The 17,281-nt window shown below is 43.5% G+C and overlaps 1 protein-coding gene across 1 annotated transcript in view; it reads left to right on the top strand.

The window, feature by feature from the left end:
• Positions 1-17,281, top strand: part of LOC112238656 (netrin receptor DCC-like) — a 115,336-nt gene that overhangs the window by 3,829 nt on the left and 94,226 nt on the right. The window contains exons 2-5 of the mRNA XM_042302763.1: positions 1,077-1,215; positions 5,084-5,191; positions 7,384-7,578; positions 15,142-15,174. Coding sequence (XP_042158697.1) covers positions 1,077-1,215; positions 5,084-5,191; positions 7,384-7,578; positions 15,142-15,174 — 475 coding nt within the window. The remainder of the gene's footprint in view (positions 1-1,076; positions 1,216-5,083; positions 5,192-7,383; positions 7,579-15,141; positions 15,175-17,281) is intronic.

Genomic DNA, 17,281 nt, shown 5'->3' with positions numbered 1-17,281 from the left:
CCATTCCCTAACGTTGGCTAACATGTCCCATTTGTTTTGTGTAAGCGGTGACCATTCCCTAACGTTAACTAACATGTCCCATTTGTTTTGTGTAAGCGGTGACCATTCCCTAACGTTAACTAACATGTCCCATTTGTTTTGTGTAAGCGGTGACCATTCCCTAACGTTAACTAACATGTCCCATTTGTTTTGTGTAAGCGGTGACCATTCCCTAACGTTAACTAACATGTCCCATTTGTTTTGTGTAAGCGGTGACCATTCCCTAACGTTGGCTAACATGTCCCATTTGTTTTGTGTAAGCGGTGACCATTCCCTAACGTTAACTAACATGTCCCATTTGTTTTGTGTAAGCGGTGACCATTCCCTAACGTTAACTAACATGTCCCATTTGTTTTGTGTAAGCGGTGACCATTCCCTAACGTTAACTAACATGTCCCATTTGTTTTGTGTAAGCGGTGACCATTCCCTAACGTTAACTAACATGTCCCATTTGTTTTGTGTAAGCGGTGACCATTCCCTAACGTTGGCTAACAGTCTGAGAAGGTAGTTTGCGGTGAATGAAAGTGTCTGTTTCAGGTCCAAACTGCCCCTACTAATAATCACGTGGCCATGTTGGCTTTATATTAGGTGTAGTGTGAATAGAAGTTTGATTATTGCAGCAGAAATGCCACAGTAATTCTTAAGACATTTTGCTCTTTCACTGTCACATTTTGAAATGTTCAATAAAATCGTTTGACTGAAATTGTTACTAAGTGACGTGTTTGCCGGCAACAGAACCATTGTTGAACTCACTTCCTGTTTCGTTCTATAGTCTGCAGACACAACAGAACCATTGTTGAACTCACTTCCTGTTTCGTTCTCTAGTCTGCAGACACAACAGAACCATTGTTGAACTCACTTCCTGTTTCGTTCTCTAGTCTGCAGACACAACAGAACCATTGTTGAACTCACTTCCTGTTTCGTTCTCTAGTCTGCAGACACAACAGAACCATTGTTGAACTCACTTCCTGTTTCGTTCTCTAGTCTGCAGACACAACAGAACCATTGTTGAACTCACTTCCTGTTTCGTTCTCTAGTCTGCAGACACAACAGCCCTCAGCCACTCCGTCACTGGCCTTAAGCCAAACACCATGTACGAGTTCGCTGTCATGGTTACCAAGGGCCGCAAGTCTAGCACGTGGAGTATGACCGCTCATGCCACCACTTACGAAGCAGGTGAGTCCTCTCTCTCTCTATCTACAGTATGTACCCTGTCTCTCTCTCTCTATCTACAGTATCTACCCTGTCTCTGTCTCTCTATCTACAGTATCTACCCTCTCTCTGTCTCTCTATCTACAGTATCTACCCTCTCTCTGTCTCTATATCTACAGTATGTACCCTCTCTCTGTCTCTACAGTATCTACCCTCTCTCTGTCTCTCTATCTACAGTATCTACCCTCTCTCTGTCTCTCTATCTACAGTATCTACCCTGTCTCTGTCTCTCTATCTACAGTATCTACCCTGTCTCTGTCTCTCTATCTACAGTATCTACCCTCTCTCTGTCTCTATATCTACAGTATGTACCCTCTCTCTGTCTCTATCTACAGTATCTACCCTGTCTCTGTCTCTCTATCTACAGTATCTACCCTCTCTCTGTCTCTATATCTACAGTATGTACCCTGTCTCTATATCTACAGTATCTACCCTCTCTCTGTCTCTCTCTCTACAGTATCTACCCTCTCTCTGTCTCTCTCTACAGTATCTACCCTCTCTCTCTCTCTCTCTACAGTATCTACCCTCTCTCTGTCTCTATATCTACAGTATCTACCCTCTCTCTGTCTCTCTATCTACAGTATCTACCCTCTCTCTGTCTCTATATCTACAGTATCTACCCTCTCTCTGTCTCTATATCTACAGTATCTACCCTCTCTCTGTCTCTATATCTACAGTATCTACCCTCTCTCTGTCTCTATATCTACAGTATCTACCCTCTCTCTGTCTCTCTATCTACAGTATCTACCCTCTCTCTGTCTCTATATCTACAGTATCTACCCTCTCTCTGTCTCTATATCTACAGTATCTACCCTCTCTCTCTCTCTCTCTCTCTACAGTATCTACCCTCTCTCTGTCTCTATATCTACAGTATCTACCCTCTCTCTCTCTCTCTATCTACAGTATGTACCCTGTCTCTGTCTCCTTTCTCTCTCTTTCTCTCTCTCATGATCTTGACCTCTCTTTTTGTTTCTTCATCTCTCCCTTTTCTCCTTCCTCTCACTCTCTTTCTCTCTCTCTCTCGCTCTCTCTCTCTCTCTCTCTCTCTCTCTCTCTCTCTGTCAAAAATAACTACCACACAGCCTGTCATCACCACTAAATTATATGTATTCGCTGCAACTCTAATTATCCTTGTGAAATAGTACATCGTGTGCTTTCTAAATGTCTACATTCATTTGTCAACCCAATCCTTTTTTGGAAATGCATTGACATTCTATGCTTTTTAGTATAATGTGCTGCTGTGGAAAAGCTCTGTTGTATCAGCCACTTAATCAAAGTCAATGCCAGTTCCCTTTTGGTGTAACACACTGTGTGTCTCAAATTAAACCCTATTCCCTATAGAGGGCACTACTTTTGATGCACTACTGTGCCTTTTATGGTGTGGGAATGGACACACAGGAACATATGAAAATGGTTTGATGTAAGAACAAACATAGTTAGAAATTCATACGTGTAAATAAAAACCACACAACCACTCCAACTGTTTGTTGGATTGGAAGTCCTGGGGAAGTACTTTTAAAACAGAGATTTTGATGTTTAATTTAGTTTCATAATTTAGTTGTTTTCAGCGGAGAGTGTTGGTCTCAGAACGTGTGCAAGATACACTCAGAAAAAAAAGATGCTGTCTAGAACCTAAAAGGGTTCTTCCACTGTCCCCATAGGAGAACCCTTTGAGGAACCCTTTTTAGTTCCAGATAGAACCCTTTTGAGTTCCAGGTAGAACCCTTTTGGTTCCATGTAGAACCCTTTTGAGTTCCAGGTAGAACCCTTTCCACTTCCTGGTAGAACCCTTTCCACAGAGGGTTCTACATGGAATCCAAAATACTTCTTCTACCTGTAAGTAAAAAGGGGTTCTACCCGGGATCAAAAAGGGTTCTACCCGGAACTAAAAAGGGTTCTACCCGGAACTAAAAAGGGTTCTACCCGGAACTAAAAAGGGTTCTCCTATGGGGACAGCCTAAGAACCCTTTCGGAGTATATATTTATGCTGCAATCAGGGAAGCCTGTCCACAGATCACATTTCATTACAGAAAGACACGTTTTTTACAATTCCCTTTTGTTTAGCCAATAACAGACTGTGTTGTTAGAAGGTCTCCTGGGGAGCGTTGCAACCAGCAGGAGGAATGAAGCACTGTGTAACATTACCATTGGATTTCATTCAACTGGAGATTACATGGACCTGTGTGTTAAAGCAAACTGGCAACCAAAAAATAAACATAAGTAAAAAAACGACCACGTTTTAAGGTTTGACCCAGGTGCAGACAGTGTTGAAGTGAGTGGCGCAGCAGTCTAAGGCATTGCAGCTCAGTGCTTGAGGCATCACTACAGACACCCTGGTTCAATTCCAGGCTGTACCACAACTGGCCGTGATTGGGGAGTCCCATAGGGCGATGCACAATTGGCCCAGCGCCATCCGGGTTTGGCCGGGGGTCGTCATAGTAAATAAGAATGTGTTCTTAACTGACTTGTCTAGTTAAATAAAGGTAAAAAAATATATATTTTAAAATAGTTACACATTTTATATACGGAGTGTCCGGGGATATTTTACCTCTGTTCTTGATAAGAAATGACCATGTCAGACCATTTTATTTTAAATACAATAATACAATAACAGAAATACAATAACAGAAACAAATACAATAATATTAGTTGGCTACACCATTAGTTTTCCTTCATACATCGTGTTTACAACGTGTTTACAACGTGTTTACAACGTGTTTACAACGTGTTTACAATGTGTTTACAATGTGTTTACAATGTGTTTACAACGTGTTTACAATGTGTTTACATCGTGTTTACAATGTGTTTACAACGTGTTCACAATGTGTTTACATCGTGTTTACAATGTGTTTACAATGTGTTTACAATGTGTTTGCAACGTGTTTACAATGTGTTTACAATGTGTTTACAACGTGTTTACAATGTGTTTACATCGTGTTTACAATGTGTTTACATCGTGTTTACAACGTGTTTACAACGTGTTTACAATGTGTTTACAACGTGTTTACATCGTGTTTACAACATGTTTACAATGTGTTTACAACGTGTTTACAACGTGTTTACAATGTGTTTACAACGTGTTTACAATGTGTTTACAATGTGTTTACAACGTGTTTACAATGTGTTTACAATGTGTTTACAATGTGTTTACAACGTGTTTACAACGTGTTTACATCGTGCTTACAATGTGTTTACAACGTGTTTACAATGTGTTTACAATGTGTTTACATCGTGTTTACAACGTGTTTACAATGTGTTTACAACGTGTTTACAATGTGTTTACAACGTGTTTACAACGTGTTTACATCGTGTTTACATCGTGTTTACAATGTGTTTACAATGTGTTTACATCGTGTTTACAATGTGTTTACAATGTGTTTACAACGTGTTTACAATGTGTTTACAACGTGTTTACAATGTGTTTACAACGTGTTTACAATGTGTTTACAATGTGTTTACATCGTGTTTACAATGTGTTTACAATGTGTTTACAATGTGTTTACAATGTGTTTACAACGTGTTTACAATGTGTTTACAACGTGTTTACAACGTGTTTACAATGTGTTTACAATGTGTTTACAATGTGTTCACAACGTGTTTACAATGGGTTTACAACGTGTTTACAATGTGTTTACAACGTGTTTACAATGTGTTTACAATGTGTTTACAACGTGTTTACAACGATTTAATTAAACCTCAGGATTAATTATGCCTCAAATCAGCATCAATGTCTGATGACGTGATGACAGAATTAGGACCGATGTTGTTGGTGGTATAAACTTGACCTCTGACACTTACTTCCTGTTTCTCTCCTATCCTGATTGGCTGACAGCTCCCAGCTCCGCCCCCAAGGACCTGACGGTAATCAGTCGTGAGGGGAGACCCAGAGCTATTCTGATTAGCTGGCAACCCCCCATGGAGACTAACGGACGGATCATGGGTAAGAACAGAAGTACTGTTACTGTCTCCACCCTGGACCCTTTATCTAGTCTATAGTACTGTCTCCACCCTGGACCCTTTATCTAGTCTATAGTACTGTCTCCACCCTGGACCCTTTATCTAGTCTATAGTACTGTTACTGTCTCCACCCTGGACCCTTTATCTAGTCTATAGTACTGTCTCCACCCTGGACCCTTTATCTAGTCTATAGTACTGTTACTGTCTCCACCCTGGACCCTTTATCTAGTCTAAAGTACTGTCTCCACCCTGGACCCTTTATCTAGTCTAAAGTACTGTCTCCACCTTGGACCCAAGCACTACCCTCCCCTTCTCCCATAGAAGACCCATAGTCCTCCTCCCCCTCCCTTCCTCTCCTTCTCCACCCCTCCTTTCCTTCCATTCCTCCACTCCCCCTCCCTTCCCTTCCTCTCCTCCCATCCTCCTCCCCTCCTCCTCCCTTCCTCTCTTCCCCTCCTCGCCCTCCATTCCTCTTCCTCCATCCCTCCTCTTCCCCCACCCTACCCCACTTTTCCTCCCCTATTCCCCCTCCCCCATCCTCTCCTTCTCCTCTCCACCCTTCTCCTCTCCTCAATGTTGTAAATCAGTCTCCAGTAATGATCCTGATGACGACTGAAGTCAGACTACGGCCAATAGAGTGCTCCCTGCGGACAGAACTGTGTGTGTGGTAGATGGATGCTGTTTCCTTGTTCCCTGCTCCCCACACTAACTATGTGGGAACACAGTCAGTCAATCTGTCCTTTGGGACACAGTCAGTCAAATACCAGGCTTCTACTGCAATCTTTAAAGACTGTTTTAAGGCTGAATGACCTGGAAGGTATCAGGTTATCTCTGCTCGTCGTACTGGATGACCTGGAATGTATCAGGTTATCTCTGCTCGTCGTACTGAATGACCTGTAGGGTATCTCTGCTCATCGTACTGAATGACCTGGAAGGTATCAGGTTATCTCTGCTCATCGTACTGAATGACCTGTAGGGTATCAGGTTATCTCTGCTCATCGTACTGAATGACCTGTAGGGTATCAGGTTATCTCTGCTCATCGTACTGAATGACCTGTAGGGTATCAGGTAATCTTTGCTCGTCGTACTGAATGACCTGGAAGGTATCAGGTTATCTCTGCTCATCGTACTGAATGACCTGTAGGGTATCTCTGCTCATCGTACTGAATGACCTGGAAGGTATCAGGTTATCTCTGCTCATCGTACTGAATGACCTGTCATGTATCAGGTTATCTCTGCTCATCGTACTGAATGACCTGTAGGGTATCAGGTTATCTCTGCTCATCGTACTGAATTACCTGTAGGGTATCAGGTAATCTTTGCTCGTCGTACTGAATGACCTGGAAGGTATCAGGTTATCTCTGCTCATCGTACTGAATGACCTGTAGGGTATCTCTGCTCATCGTACTGAATGACCTGTAGGGTATCTCTGCTCATCGTACTGAATGACCTGTAGGGTATCAGGTTATCTCTGCTCATCATACTGAATGACCTGTAGGGTATCAGGTAAACTCTACTCGTCGTACTGAATGACCTGTAGGGTATCAGGTAAACTCTACTCGTCGTACTGAATGACCTGTAGGGTATCAGGTTAGCTCTGCTTGTCGTACTGAATGTTAATTTCTTGTGTTCCACATATTCTATCCTGGTATATAATGTCTCTAGTGATTACTTGTAAACAATGAAAATAACACTAATTGTGAAGATACCGCTGTTGATTCTGTAGACTGTAGACTACATGACTCAGCTACCTGTTGATTCTGTTATGATGTAGAGGTCTGTAGACTACATGACTCAGCTCGTGTGCAATAGAATGACGTAAGGTTCCCTGGAACATGACTAAGAGCATAAAAATAAAAAGATAAGTAAACCAAAACAGTTGTTGCAGCGGGGATGATTCCTCAGCCAGTGTGTTGTATTGTCTTTGTGGCCTGCCAGGCTACATTTTGTTCTACACTGGACAAAACTCTAGCCTGGTCACAGATCTGTTTTGTGCTGTCTTGTCAACTCCTAAAGTAATTGTCAAGGGTTGTTACTTAGACTCTCTCTGTGTTGTTATCTTTCTAACACACCGGGCTATTTCTTGTACTACACCCTGGATAAGAACATGTCTATAGATGACTGGGTTACGGTTAGGGTTAATCAGTCTTCCTCTTTGTGTTGTTTCTCTACCAGGCTATATCCTGTACTACACCCTGGATAAGAACATGCCTATAGATGACTGGGTAATGGAGAGTATCAGTGGAGACCGTCTGACCCACCAGGTGATGGACCTGAACCTGGACACAGTCTACTACTTCAGGATCCAGGCTAAGAATGCCAAGGGAGTGGGTCCCCTGTCAGACCCCATCCACTTCAGGACTAACAAAGGTACGGGATGAGCAGTCTTTCTCACAGTTGCTTTCAGCCTATCGTTAACCTTTCTCACAGTTGCTTTCAGCCTATCGTTAACCTTTCTCACAGTTGCTTTCGGGCCTATCGTTAACCTTTCTCACAGTTGCTTTCAGCCTATCAGTTAACTACCTTTTTCCTCTCATCCTCACATCCAGTCCCATTAACTACCTTCCCCCCTCTCATCCTCACATCCAGTCCCATTAACTACCTTCTCCCCTCTCATCCTCACATCCAGTCCCATTAACTACCTTCTCCCCTCTCATCCTCACATCCAGTCCCATTAACTACCTTCTCCCCTCTCATCCTCACATCCAGTCCCATTAACTACTTCTCCCCTCTCATCCTCACATCCAGTCCCATTAACTACTTCTCCCCTGTCATCCTCACATCCAGTCCCGTTCACTACCTTCTCCCCTCTCATCCTCACATCCAGTCCCATTAACTACCTTCTCCCCTGTCTTCCTCACATCCAGTCCCATTAACTACCTTCTCCCCTCTCATCCTCACATCCAGTCCCATTAACTACCTTCTCCCCTGTCATCCTCACATCCAGTCCCATTAACTACCTTCTCACATCCAGTCCGTTAACTACCTTCTCCCCTCTCATCCTCACATCCAGTCCCATTAACTACCTTCTCCCCTGTCATCCTCACATCCAGTCCCATTAACTACCTTCTCACATCCAGTCCCGTTAACTACCTTCTCCCCTCTCATCCTCACATCCAGGCCCGTTCACTACCTTCTCTCATCCTCACATCCAGTCCCGTTAACTACCTTCTCTCATCCTCACATCCAGTCCCATTAACTACCTTCTCTCATCCTCACATCCAGTCCCGTTAACTACCTTCTCCCCTCTCATCCTCACATCCAGTCCCATTAACTACCTTCTCACATCCAGTCCGTTAACTACCTTCTCTCATCCTCACATCCAGTCCCATTAACTACCTTCTCTTATCCTCACATCCAGTCCCGTTAACTACCTTCTCCCCTGTCATCCTCACATCCAGTCCCATTAACTACCTTCTCCCCTCTCATCCTCACATCCAGTCCCATTAACTACCTTCTCCCCTGTCATCCTCACATCCAGTCCCATTAACTACCTTCTCTCATCCTCACATCCAGTCCCATTAACTACCTTCTCTCATCCTCACATCCAGTCCCGTTAACTACCTTCTCCCCTCTCATCCTCACATCCAGTCCCATTAACTACCTTCTCCCCTCTCATCCTCACATCCAGTCCCGTTCACTACCTTCTCTCATCCTCACATCCAGTCCCGTTAACTACCTTCTCTCATCCTCACATCCAGTCCCATTAACTACCTTCTCCCCTGTCATCCTCACATCCAGTCCCGTTAACTACCTTCTCTCATCCTCACATCCAGTCCTATTAACTACCTTCTCCCCTGTCATCCTCACATCCAGTCCCATTAACTACCTTCTCTCATCCTCACATCCAGTCCCATTAACTACCTTCTCCCCTGTCATCCTCACATCCAGTCCCGTTAACTACCTTCTCTCATCCTCACATCCAGTCCCGTTAACTACCTTCTCTCATCCTCACATCCAGTCCCGTTAACTACCTTCTCTCATCCTCACATCCAGTCCCATTAACTACCTTCTCCCCTCTCATCCTCACATCCAGTCCGTTAACTACCTTCTCACATCCAGTCCCATTAACTACCTTCTCCCCTCTCATCCTCACATCCAGTCCCGTTAACTACCTTCTCTCATCCTCACATCCAGTCCCATTAACTACCTTCCCCCTGTCATCCTCACATCCAGTCCCATTAACTACCTTCTCCCCTCTCATCCTCACATCCAGTCCCGTTCACTACCTTCTCTCATCCTCACATCCAGTCCGTTAACTACCTTCTCTCATCCTCACATCCAGTCCCATTAACTACCTTCTCCCCTCTCATCCTCACATCCAGTCCCGTTAACTACCTTCTCACATCCAGTCCCATTAACTACCTTCTCCCTCTCATCCTCACATCCAGTCCGTTAACTACCTTCTCTCATCCTCACATCCAGTCCCATTAACTACCTTCTCCCCTCTCATCCTCACATCCAGTCCGTTAACTACCATTCTCTCATCCAGTCCCATTAACTACCTTCTCCCCTCTCATCCTCACATCAGTCCCGTTCACTACCTTCTCTCATCCTCACATCCAGTCCCGTTAACTACCTTCTCTCATCCTCACATCCAGTCCCATTAACTACCTTCTCCCCTCTCATCCTCACATCCAGTCCGTTAACTACCTTCTCACATCCAGTCCCATTAACTACCTTCTCCCCTCTCATCCTCACATCCAGTCCGTTAACTACCTTCTCTCATCCTCACATCCAGTCCCATTAACTACCTTCCCCCTGTCATCCTCACATCCAGTCCCATTAACTACCTTCTCCCCTCTCATCCTCACATCCAGTCCGTTCACTACCTTCTCTCATCCTCACATCCAGTCCCGTTAACTACCTTCTCTCATCCTCACATCCAGTCCCATTAACTACCTTCTCCCCTCTCATCCTCACATCCAGTCCGTTAACTACCTTCTCACATCCAGTCCCATTAACTACCTTCTCATCCTCACATCCAGTCCCGTTCACTACCTTCTCTCATCCTCACATCCAGTCCCGTTAACTACCTTCTCCCCTCTCATCCTCACATCCAGTCCCGTTAACTACCTTCTCTCATCCTCACATCCAGTCCCATTAACTACCTTCTCCCCTGTCATCCTCACATCCAGTCCCATTAACTACCTTCTCCCCTCTCATCCTCACATCCAGTCCCGTTCACTACCTTCTCTCATCCTCACATCCAGTCCCGTTAACTACCTTCTCTCATCCTCACATCCAGTCCCATTAACTACCTTCTCCCCTCTCATCCTCACATCCAGTCCCGTTAACTACCTTCTCACATCCAGTCCCATTAACTACCTTCTCCCCTCTCATCCTCACATCCAGTCCCGTTAACTACCTTCTCTCATCCTCACATCCAGTCCCATTAACTACCTTCTCCCCTCTCATCCTCACATCCAGTCCCGTTAACTACCATTCTCTCATCCAGTCCCATTAACTACCTTCTCCCCTCTCATCCTCACATCCAGTCCCGTTCACTACCTTCTCTCATCCTCACATCCAGTCCCGTTAACTACCTTCTCTCATCCTCACATCCAGTCCCATTAACTACCTTCTCCCCTCTCATCCTCACATCCAGTCCCGTTAACTACCTTCTCACATCCAGTCCCATTAACTACCTTCTCCCCTCTCATCCTCACATCCAGTCCCGTTCACTACCTTCTCTCATCCTCACATCCAGTCCCGTTAACTACCTTCTCCCCTCTCATCCTCACATCCAGTCCGTTAACTACCTTCTCTCATCCTCACATCCAGTCCCATTAACTACCTTCTCCCCTGTCATCCTCACATCCAGTCCCATTAACTACCTTCTCCCCTCTCATCCTCACATCCAGTCCCGTTCACTACCTTCTCTCATCCTCACATCCAGTCCCGTTAACTACCTTCTCTCATCCTCACATCCAGTCCCATTAACTACCTTCTCCCCTCTCATCCTCACATCCAGTCCCGTTAACTACCATTCTCTCATCCAGTCCCATTAACTACCTTCTCCCCTCTCATCCTCACATCCAGTCCCGTTCACTACCTTCTCTCATCCTCACATCCAGTCCCATTAACTACCTTCTCTCATCCTCACATCCAGTCCCATTAACTACCTTCTCCCCTCTCATCCTCACATCCAGTCCCGTTAACTACCTTCTCTCATCCTCACATCCATTAACTACCTTCTCCCCTGTCATCCTCACATCCAGTCCCGTTAACTACCTTCTCCCCTGTCATCCTCACATCCAGTCCCATTAACTACCTTCTCCCCTGTCATCCTCACATCCAGTCCCGTTAACTACCTTCTCCCTCTCATCCTCACATCCAGTCCGTTAACTACCTTCTCTCATCCTCACATCCATTAACTACCTTCTCCCCTCTCATCCTCACATCCAGTCCCATTAACTACCTTCTCCCCTGTCATCCTCACATCCAGTCCCGTTAATTACCTTCTCCCCTGTCATCCTCACATCCAGTCCCATTAACTGCCTTCTCCCCTGTCATCCTCACATCCAGTCCGTTAACTACCTTCTCCCCTCTCATCCTCACATCCAGTCCCGTTAACTACCTTCTCCCCTCTCATCCTCACATCCAGTCCCGTTAACTACCTTCTCCCCTCTCATCCTCACATCCAGTCCCGTTAACTACCATTCTCTCATCCAGTCCCATTAACTACCTTCTCCCCTCTCATCCTCACATCCAGTCCCATTAACTACCTTCTCCCCTGTCATCCTCACATCCAGTCCTGATTCCCAGTTGGAGGAGTCATGATTTCCATCCACACCTGTTATTCCCAGCTAGCCTCTGACATGATTTCCATCCACACCTGTTATTCCCAGCTAGCCTCTGACATGATCTCCTTCCACACCTGTTATTCCCAGCTAGCCTCTGACATGATTTCCATCCACACCTGTTATTCCCAGCTAGCCTCTGACATGATTTCCATCCACACCTGTTATTCCCAGCTAGCCTCTGACATGATCTCCTTCCACACCTGTTATTCCCAGCTAGCCTCTGACATGATCTCCTTCCTCACCTGTTATTCCCAGCTAGCCTCTGACATGATTTCCATCCACACCTGTTATTCCCAGCTAGCCTCTGATTGAATGGAAAATGGCAACCTAAATAGGATTCCCAATCAGAGACAACGATAAACATCTGCCTCTGATTGGGAACCAATTCAGGCCACCATAGACCTACATTTTACCTAGACAATACCAAAACCCCATAGATGTACAAAGAACCCTAGATAAGTCAAAACACACATACCACCCTCGTCACACCCTGACCTAACCAAAATAATAAAGAAAACAAAGATAACTAAGGTCAGGGCGTGACACAAATCCTGGGCCAGTGTTCATAAAGCATATCAGAGAGCTGAACTAGGATCAGTTTTGCCTTTATACATAGATTATTCTGAATAGGCTGACATAATATAATAATCTGATCCTAGATCAACGCTCCTATTTTTATAACTCTTTAAGAATACGGTCTCTAGTTAAATACTACTAATCAAGCTCAGATATCTGATCTATTATCATGGCAATGAACATTTACAGTAAATGATAGAGAACATCTGTTACAAGTTTTCAATATGAATCATTGTTATTATGTCTTACTGTAGTTGAGCTGGTCTGCATTTATACACTTCTTTCTCCTCACTTCTGTGGGTGTTCAGTGCTTTGAGCCTTTTGTATCCTATTGAGGGAGCACGAAAATGGAAAAATAGATTTTAGAGTGTCGATCAAATGTAATAGAATAAGGGACAAGAGAGCAAGAGATTAAAAAAAAGCTATGTACACACTATTCATATATACATATTGTTATATACGGTACAGTTACATTACATTTTTAGATAGAAGAGAGGCGCTGTGAAACAAGATGTTATTTATCTGGGTTTTTTTAAAGCTAAACCTGCTTTTTTGTCTGAGTGGTGGCAGAGCATTCCACGACGACACGGCTCTATACATAACTAAGGGACGCATTAAATCTGTTTTTTTTGGTTTGGCCATAGTGAAGAAACCCATCTGGTGCTGCATGTCTGTTGGAAGTGTATGCAAATAGACACACAAATGTTTCCTAGAAAGACTGGAAGACAAAGTAGTCAATTTCTCCTCAACCCTCAACCGTAAAAGACATTGATGCATGTTGTAGATGTTAGTTCTGGCCGGCAGGTTGTTGGATCGAATCCCCGAGCTGACAAGGTGAAAATCTGTCGTTCTGCCCCTGAACAAGGCAGTTAACCCACTGTTCCTAGGCCGTCATTGTAATAAGAATTTGTTCTTAACTGACTAGCCTAGTTAAATAAAAGTTTTGAAAAAATTAAAGGGCAAGGCGTGTTGCTTTGTTTTGAGCCAGCTGCAGCTTTGCTAGATCTTTCTTTGCTGCACCTGATCATATTACAGGACAATAATCAAGATGGGACAAGACCAGAGCCTAAACAACAAGTACAGAGGATCTTTGTGTCAAAATCGCAGATGGTTTATTTTTTTTATTTTTTTACAACAGACATACCTCTCCCCCATCTTCACAACAACTTTGTCAATATGACTTGATAACTGACCATCCAATGTTGCTCCTAGGAGTTCAGCTTCTCCAAGTTGTTCAATGGTCACACACCCTTTATGTACAACACCAGTTGAAGTCTAAGAGAATGTTTTGAACCTAATACAATGCCTTTGGTTTTTAGATGTATTTAAGACCAGTTTACTGTTAATTACTCATTCTGGCAATGACTAAGAGTTTCAGTGAGCTCACTGGCTGTAGGTGCTGATGTGTAGAGTGTGCAATCATCAGCATACAAAGTGATTTTAGCTTCTCGTAAGACATATCGTAAGACATATCAAAATAAAGAAGAGTAACGGCCCAAGGGAGCTGCCTTGAGGGACACCGCACGGTACATATCCAACCATGTGATGACAGGTGATGTAAAGCCATAGCAAGTGAGTTTTCTTCAATAACAATTTATGATCAATAACATCAAAATGGCTGCACTGAAATTTAACAATACATATCAAAATAAAGAAGAGTAACGGCCCAAGGGAGCTGCCTTGAGGGACACCGCACAGTACATATCTGATGTTAGGGAAGCGTCCATTAAAGAATACTCTGAGTTCTATTGGATAATTAACTCTCCAACCATGTGATGACAGGTGATGTAAAGCCATAGCAAGTGAGTTTTCTTCAATAACAATTTATGATCAATAACATCAAAATGGCTGCACTGAAATTTAACAGTACAGTTCCAACTATCATCTTATTATTCATTTCCTTTAGCCAATCATCAGTCATCTGAGTCAGAGCAGTACAAGTTGAGTGCCCTTCCCTATATGCATGCTGAAAAGTCAGTAGTTAACTTGTTCTCTCAAAAAATTTGTTTCAAACACAATTATCTCCGTCAGTTTACTAAGAACAGGCAGCAAACTAATTGGGTGGCTGTTAGAGCCAGCAAAGGGTTCTTTACTATATTTAGGTAGTGGAATTACTTTCGCTTCCTTCCACGCCTGTGGACAAATGTTCCTTTTGGCTTCGGTTAAAGGCATCGGGGTAGTGATAGTCTGTTAACATTCTCAATAGTTTTCCATTTTGTCTATACCAGGTGCCCTATCGTTATTGATGGATATCAAATGTGTTTCCACCTCCTCCCCATATACTTAACCACATTTTAATTATTAGATCTTCAATACACAAATATGAGCAGTGAGCATCACAGATACCATCTCTCGGTCTGTCATTTTCTCTCTGTTTCTCTCTCTCTCTCTCTCTCTCTCTCTCTCTCTCTCTCTCTCTCTCTCTCTCTCTTCACCCCATGACAATCTTCACCACTAAATTGTTATTTGTTATTTCTCTCTCTCTCTCCCCCCTCTTTCTTTCCCCCTCTTTATCTCTCTTTCTCTATCCCGCTCTCTTTCTCTCTTTCAGTGGAACATCCAGACAAGATGGCCAACGATCAAGGTAAGAAGCCACACACAAACACAGACCCACACAAACACAGACCCACACAAACACAGACCCACACAAACACAGACCCACACAGACACAGACCCACACAAACACAGACCCACACAAACACAGATCCACACAAACACAGACCCACACAAACACAGACCCACACAAACACAGACCCACACAGACACAGACCCACACAGACACAGACCCACACAGACACAGACCCACACAGACACAGACCCACACAAACACAGACCCACACAAACACAGACCCTCACAAACACAGACCCACACAGACACAGACCCACACAAACACAGACCCACACAGACACAGACCCACACAGACACAGACCCACACAGACACAGACCCACACAGACTGTCACAAGGATGATTGTGCCATTTGTAACCATTAACATCTCCATAATTGCACTGCATTCCTATGAGGACAGAAATACTGGAAGTGTTGATCCGTACTCTCTCCGACATCACTTCTAGCAGGTGAAGGGTACTAAGGCCTAGTTATCTTCAGGGAACAGGGAATGAAGGCCAATTAGCTGGCTGTTTTAATAAAGCATTACCACCATGGAGAAAAAAAAAAGGAAATTCAAATCTTTTTTTTCTCTCTTTCTCTCAAATTAAAACATGAAACAGACGTTCTCTCGCCTCTGATAATTCCCCGTTAGAAAATCTCAATTGGAAATGGGGTTTCTAATTGAACCCTTGGAGTGGTAAATTGTTGGGGGGGGTTTGCTATTTTTAAAGATAATAGCGGGTGTTAAATGTCAGTCATTTCATTTCACTCTGTGCATTCCAAATGGTACACAAAATATATATATATGTGTTTTGAGGTACACTACTTCCGATCAGAACCCCTATGGTCCGTGGTCAAAAGTAGTTCACTATATAGGGAATAGGGTGCTATTTTGGAACATAACCACTGGCCATGGCCGAATACCCATACATGTGTGTCCTAAACAGTAAGCCGTTTGAGTATGTGGGAAAATAAATACAGTTTAATATAGTAATATACATTCTATACATAGGCCATAATAGTATGTAACGTTTCTTAAATCGAGTAAACTTTTTGGCCCCTGGATGTCCTACTCATTTCTGTTGACAACAGCTGATCAAATTAGACACGGGGCTGTGTTTCCCGAAATCAACGAATGGCGGGACACGTATGCAATCAGAGTATAGTTGAAATGCCAGGATGTAATACTGATCTCAGATCTTCATCTTAGTGGAATTAGATGAAGACGTTTCCACAATGCATTGGAAGAGGTGGGCTGCTAGTGATGGGCTCTAGTTCTGTTCAAGGAACCAACAACACAACTAGGCTATTTAATTGGTAAGATGCCCGAAGCTCCTGAAGGTGAGGTTCGAATGTAGGCTAAGTAGTTTTTTTGTTCTCCTTATTAAAACGACCACAGCATTGATTGACATCTTGGAAAACAGAAGTCTTTTCTATTAGATTTTTTTGCCAAAATTGATTTTTTGTTTTCTCATTGAAAAGTGTTATATTGTTATATTGGCCTTCCTCAGAGCTTTTTAAACTAAATACTAAACTATTTTTTTGATTTCTGAATATGTCGGCACCGGGGATTCGGGATGTGGCTGGCGGTGGTATTAATGTCATGTTTATCAAACCATTTGATTTGAATGGATTGTTTCAGTCGTGTAAGTTAGGCAACCTATTTCATGATTTCATTTTTTGGGTCAGACCTTTAGCGGTCACTCTGATCTCTGTTCCCACTGATCAGTGCTTTAGTTTATAATGTTGTTGTCCACCTGTAGCGGTCACTCTGATCTCTGTTCCCACTGATCAGTGCTTTAGTTTATAATGTTGTTGTCCACCTGTTGCGGTCACTCTGATCTCTGTTCCCACTGATCAGTGCTTTAGTTTATAATGTTGTTGTCCACCTGTAGCGGTCACTCTGATCTCTGTTCCCACTGATCAGTGGCTTTAGTTTATCCAGCGGTTCAGAATTTGCGCTGCACCAGACTGTCCACTATTTTTTCCACCTATGCAATGCCCTTATGATTTGATCAGTTGAAAAGTGTTGGTGTGTGTACTAGGCTATTTGATTTAATTTATATATGTTACAACACTAT

The sequence above is a fragment of the Oncorhynchus tshawytscha genome, linkage group LG20 (assembly GCF_018296145.1).
Source record: "Oncorhynchus tshawytscha isolate Ot180627B linkage group LG20, Otsh_v2.0, whole genome shotgun sequence".
Taxonomy (NCBI): Eukaryota; Metazoa; Chordata; class Actinopteri; order Salmoniformes; family Salmonidae; genus Oncorhynchus; species Oncorhynchus tshawytscha.
Note: the sequence above shows the minus strand (reverse complement) of the source record. Positions and strands in the feature narration are given on the sequence as shown.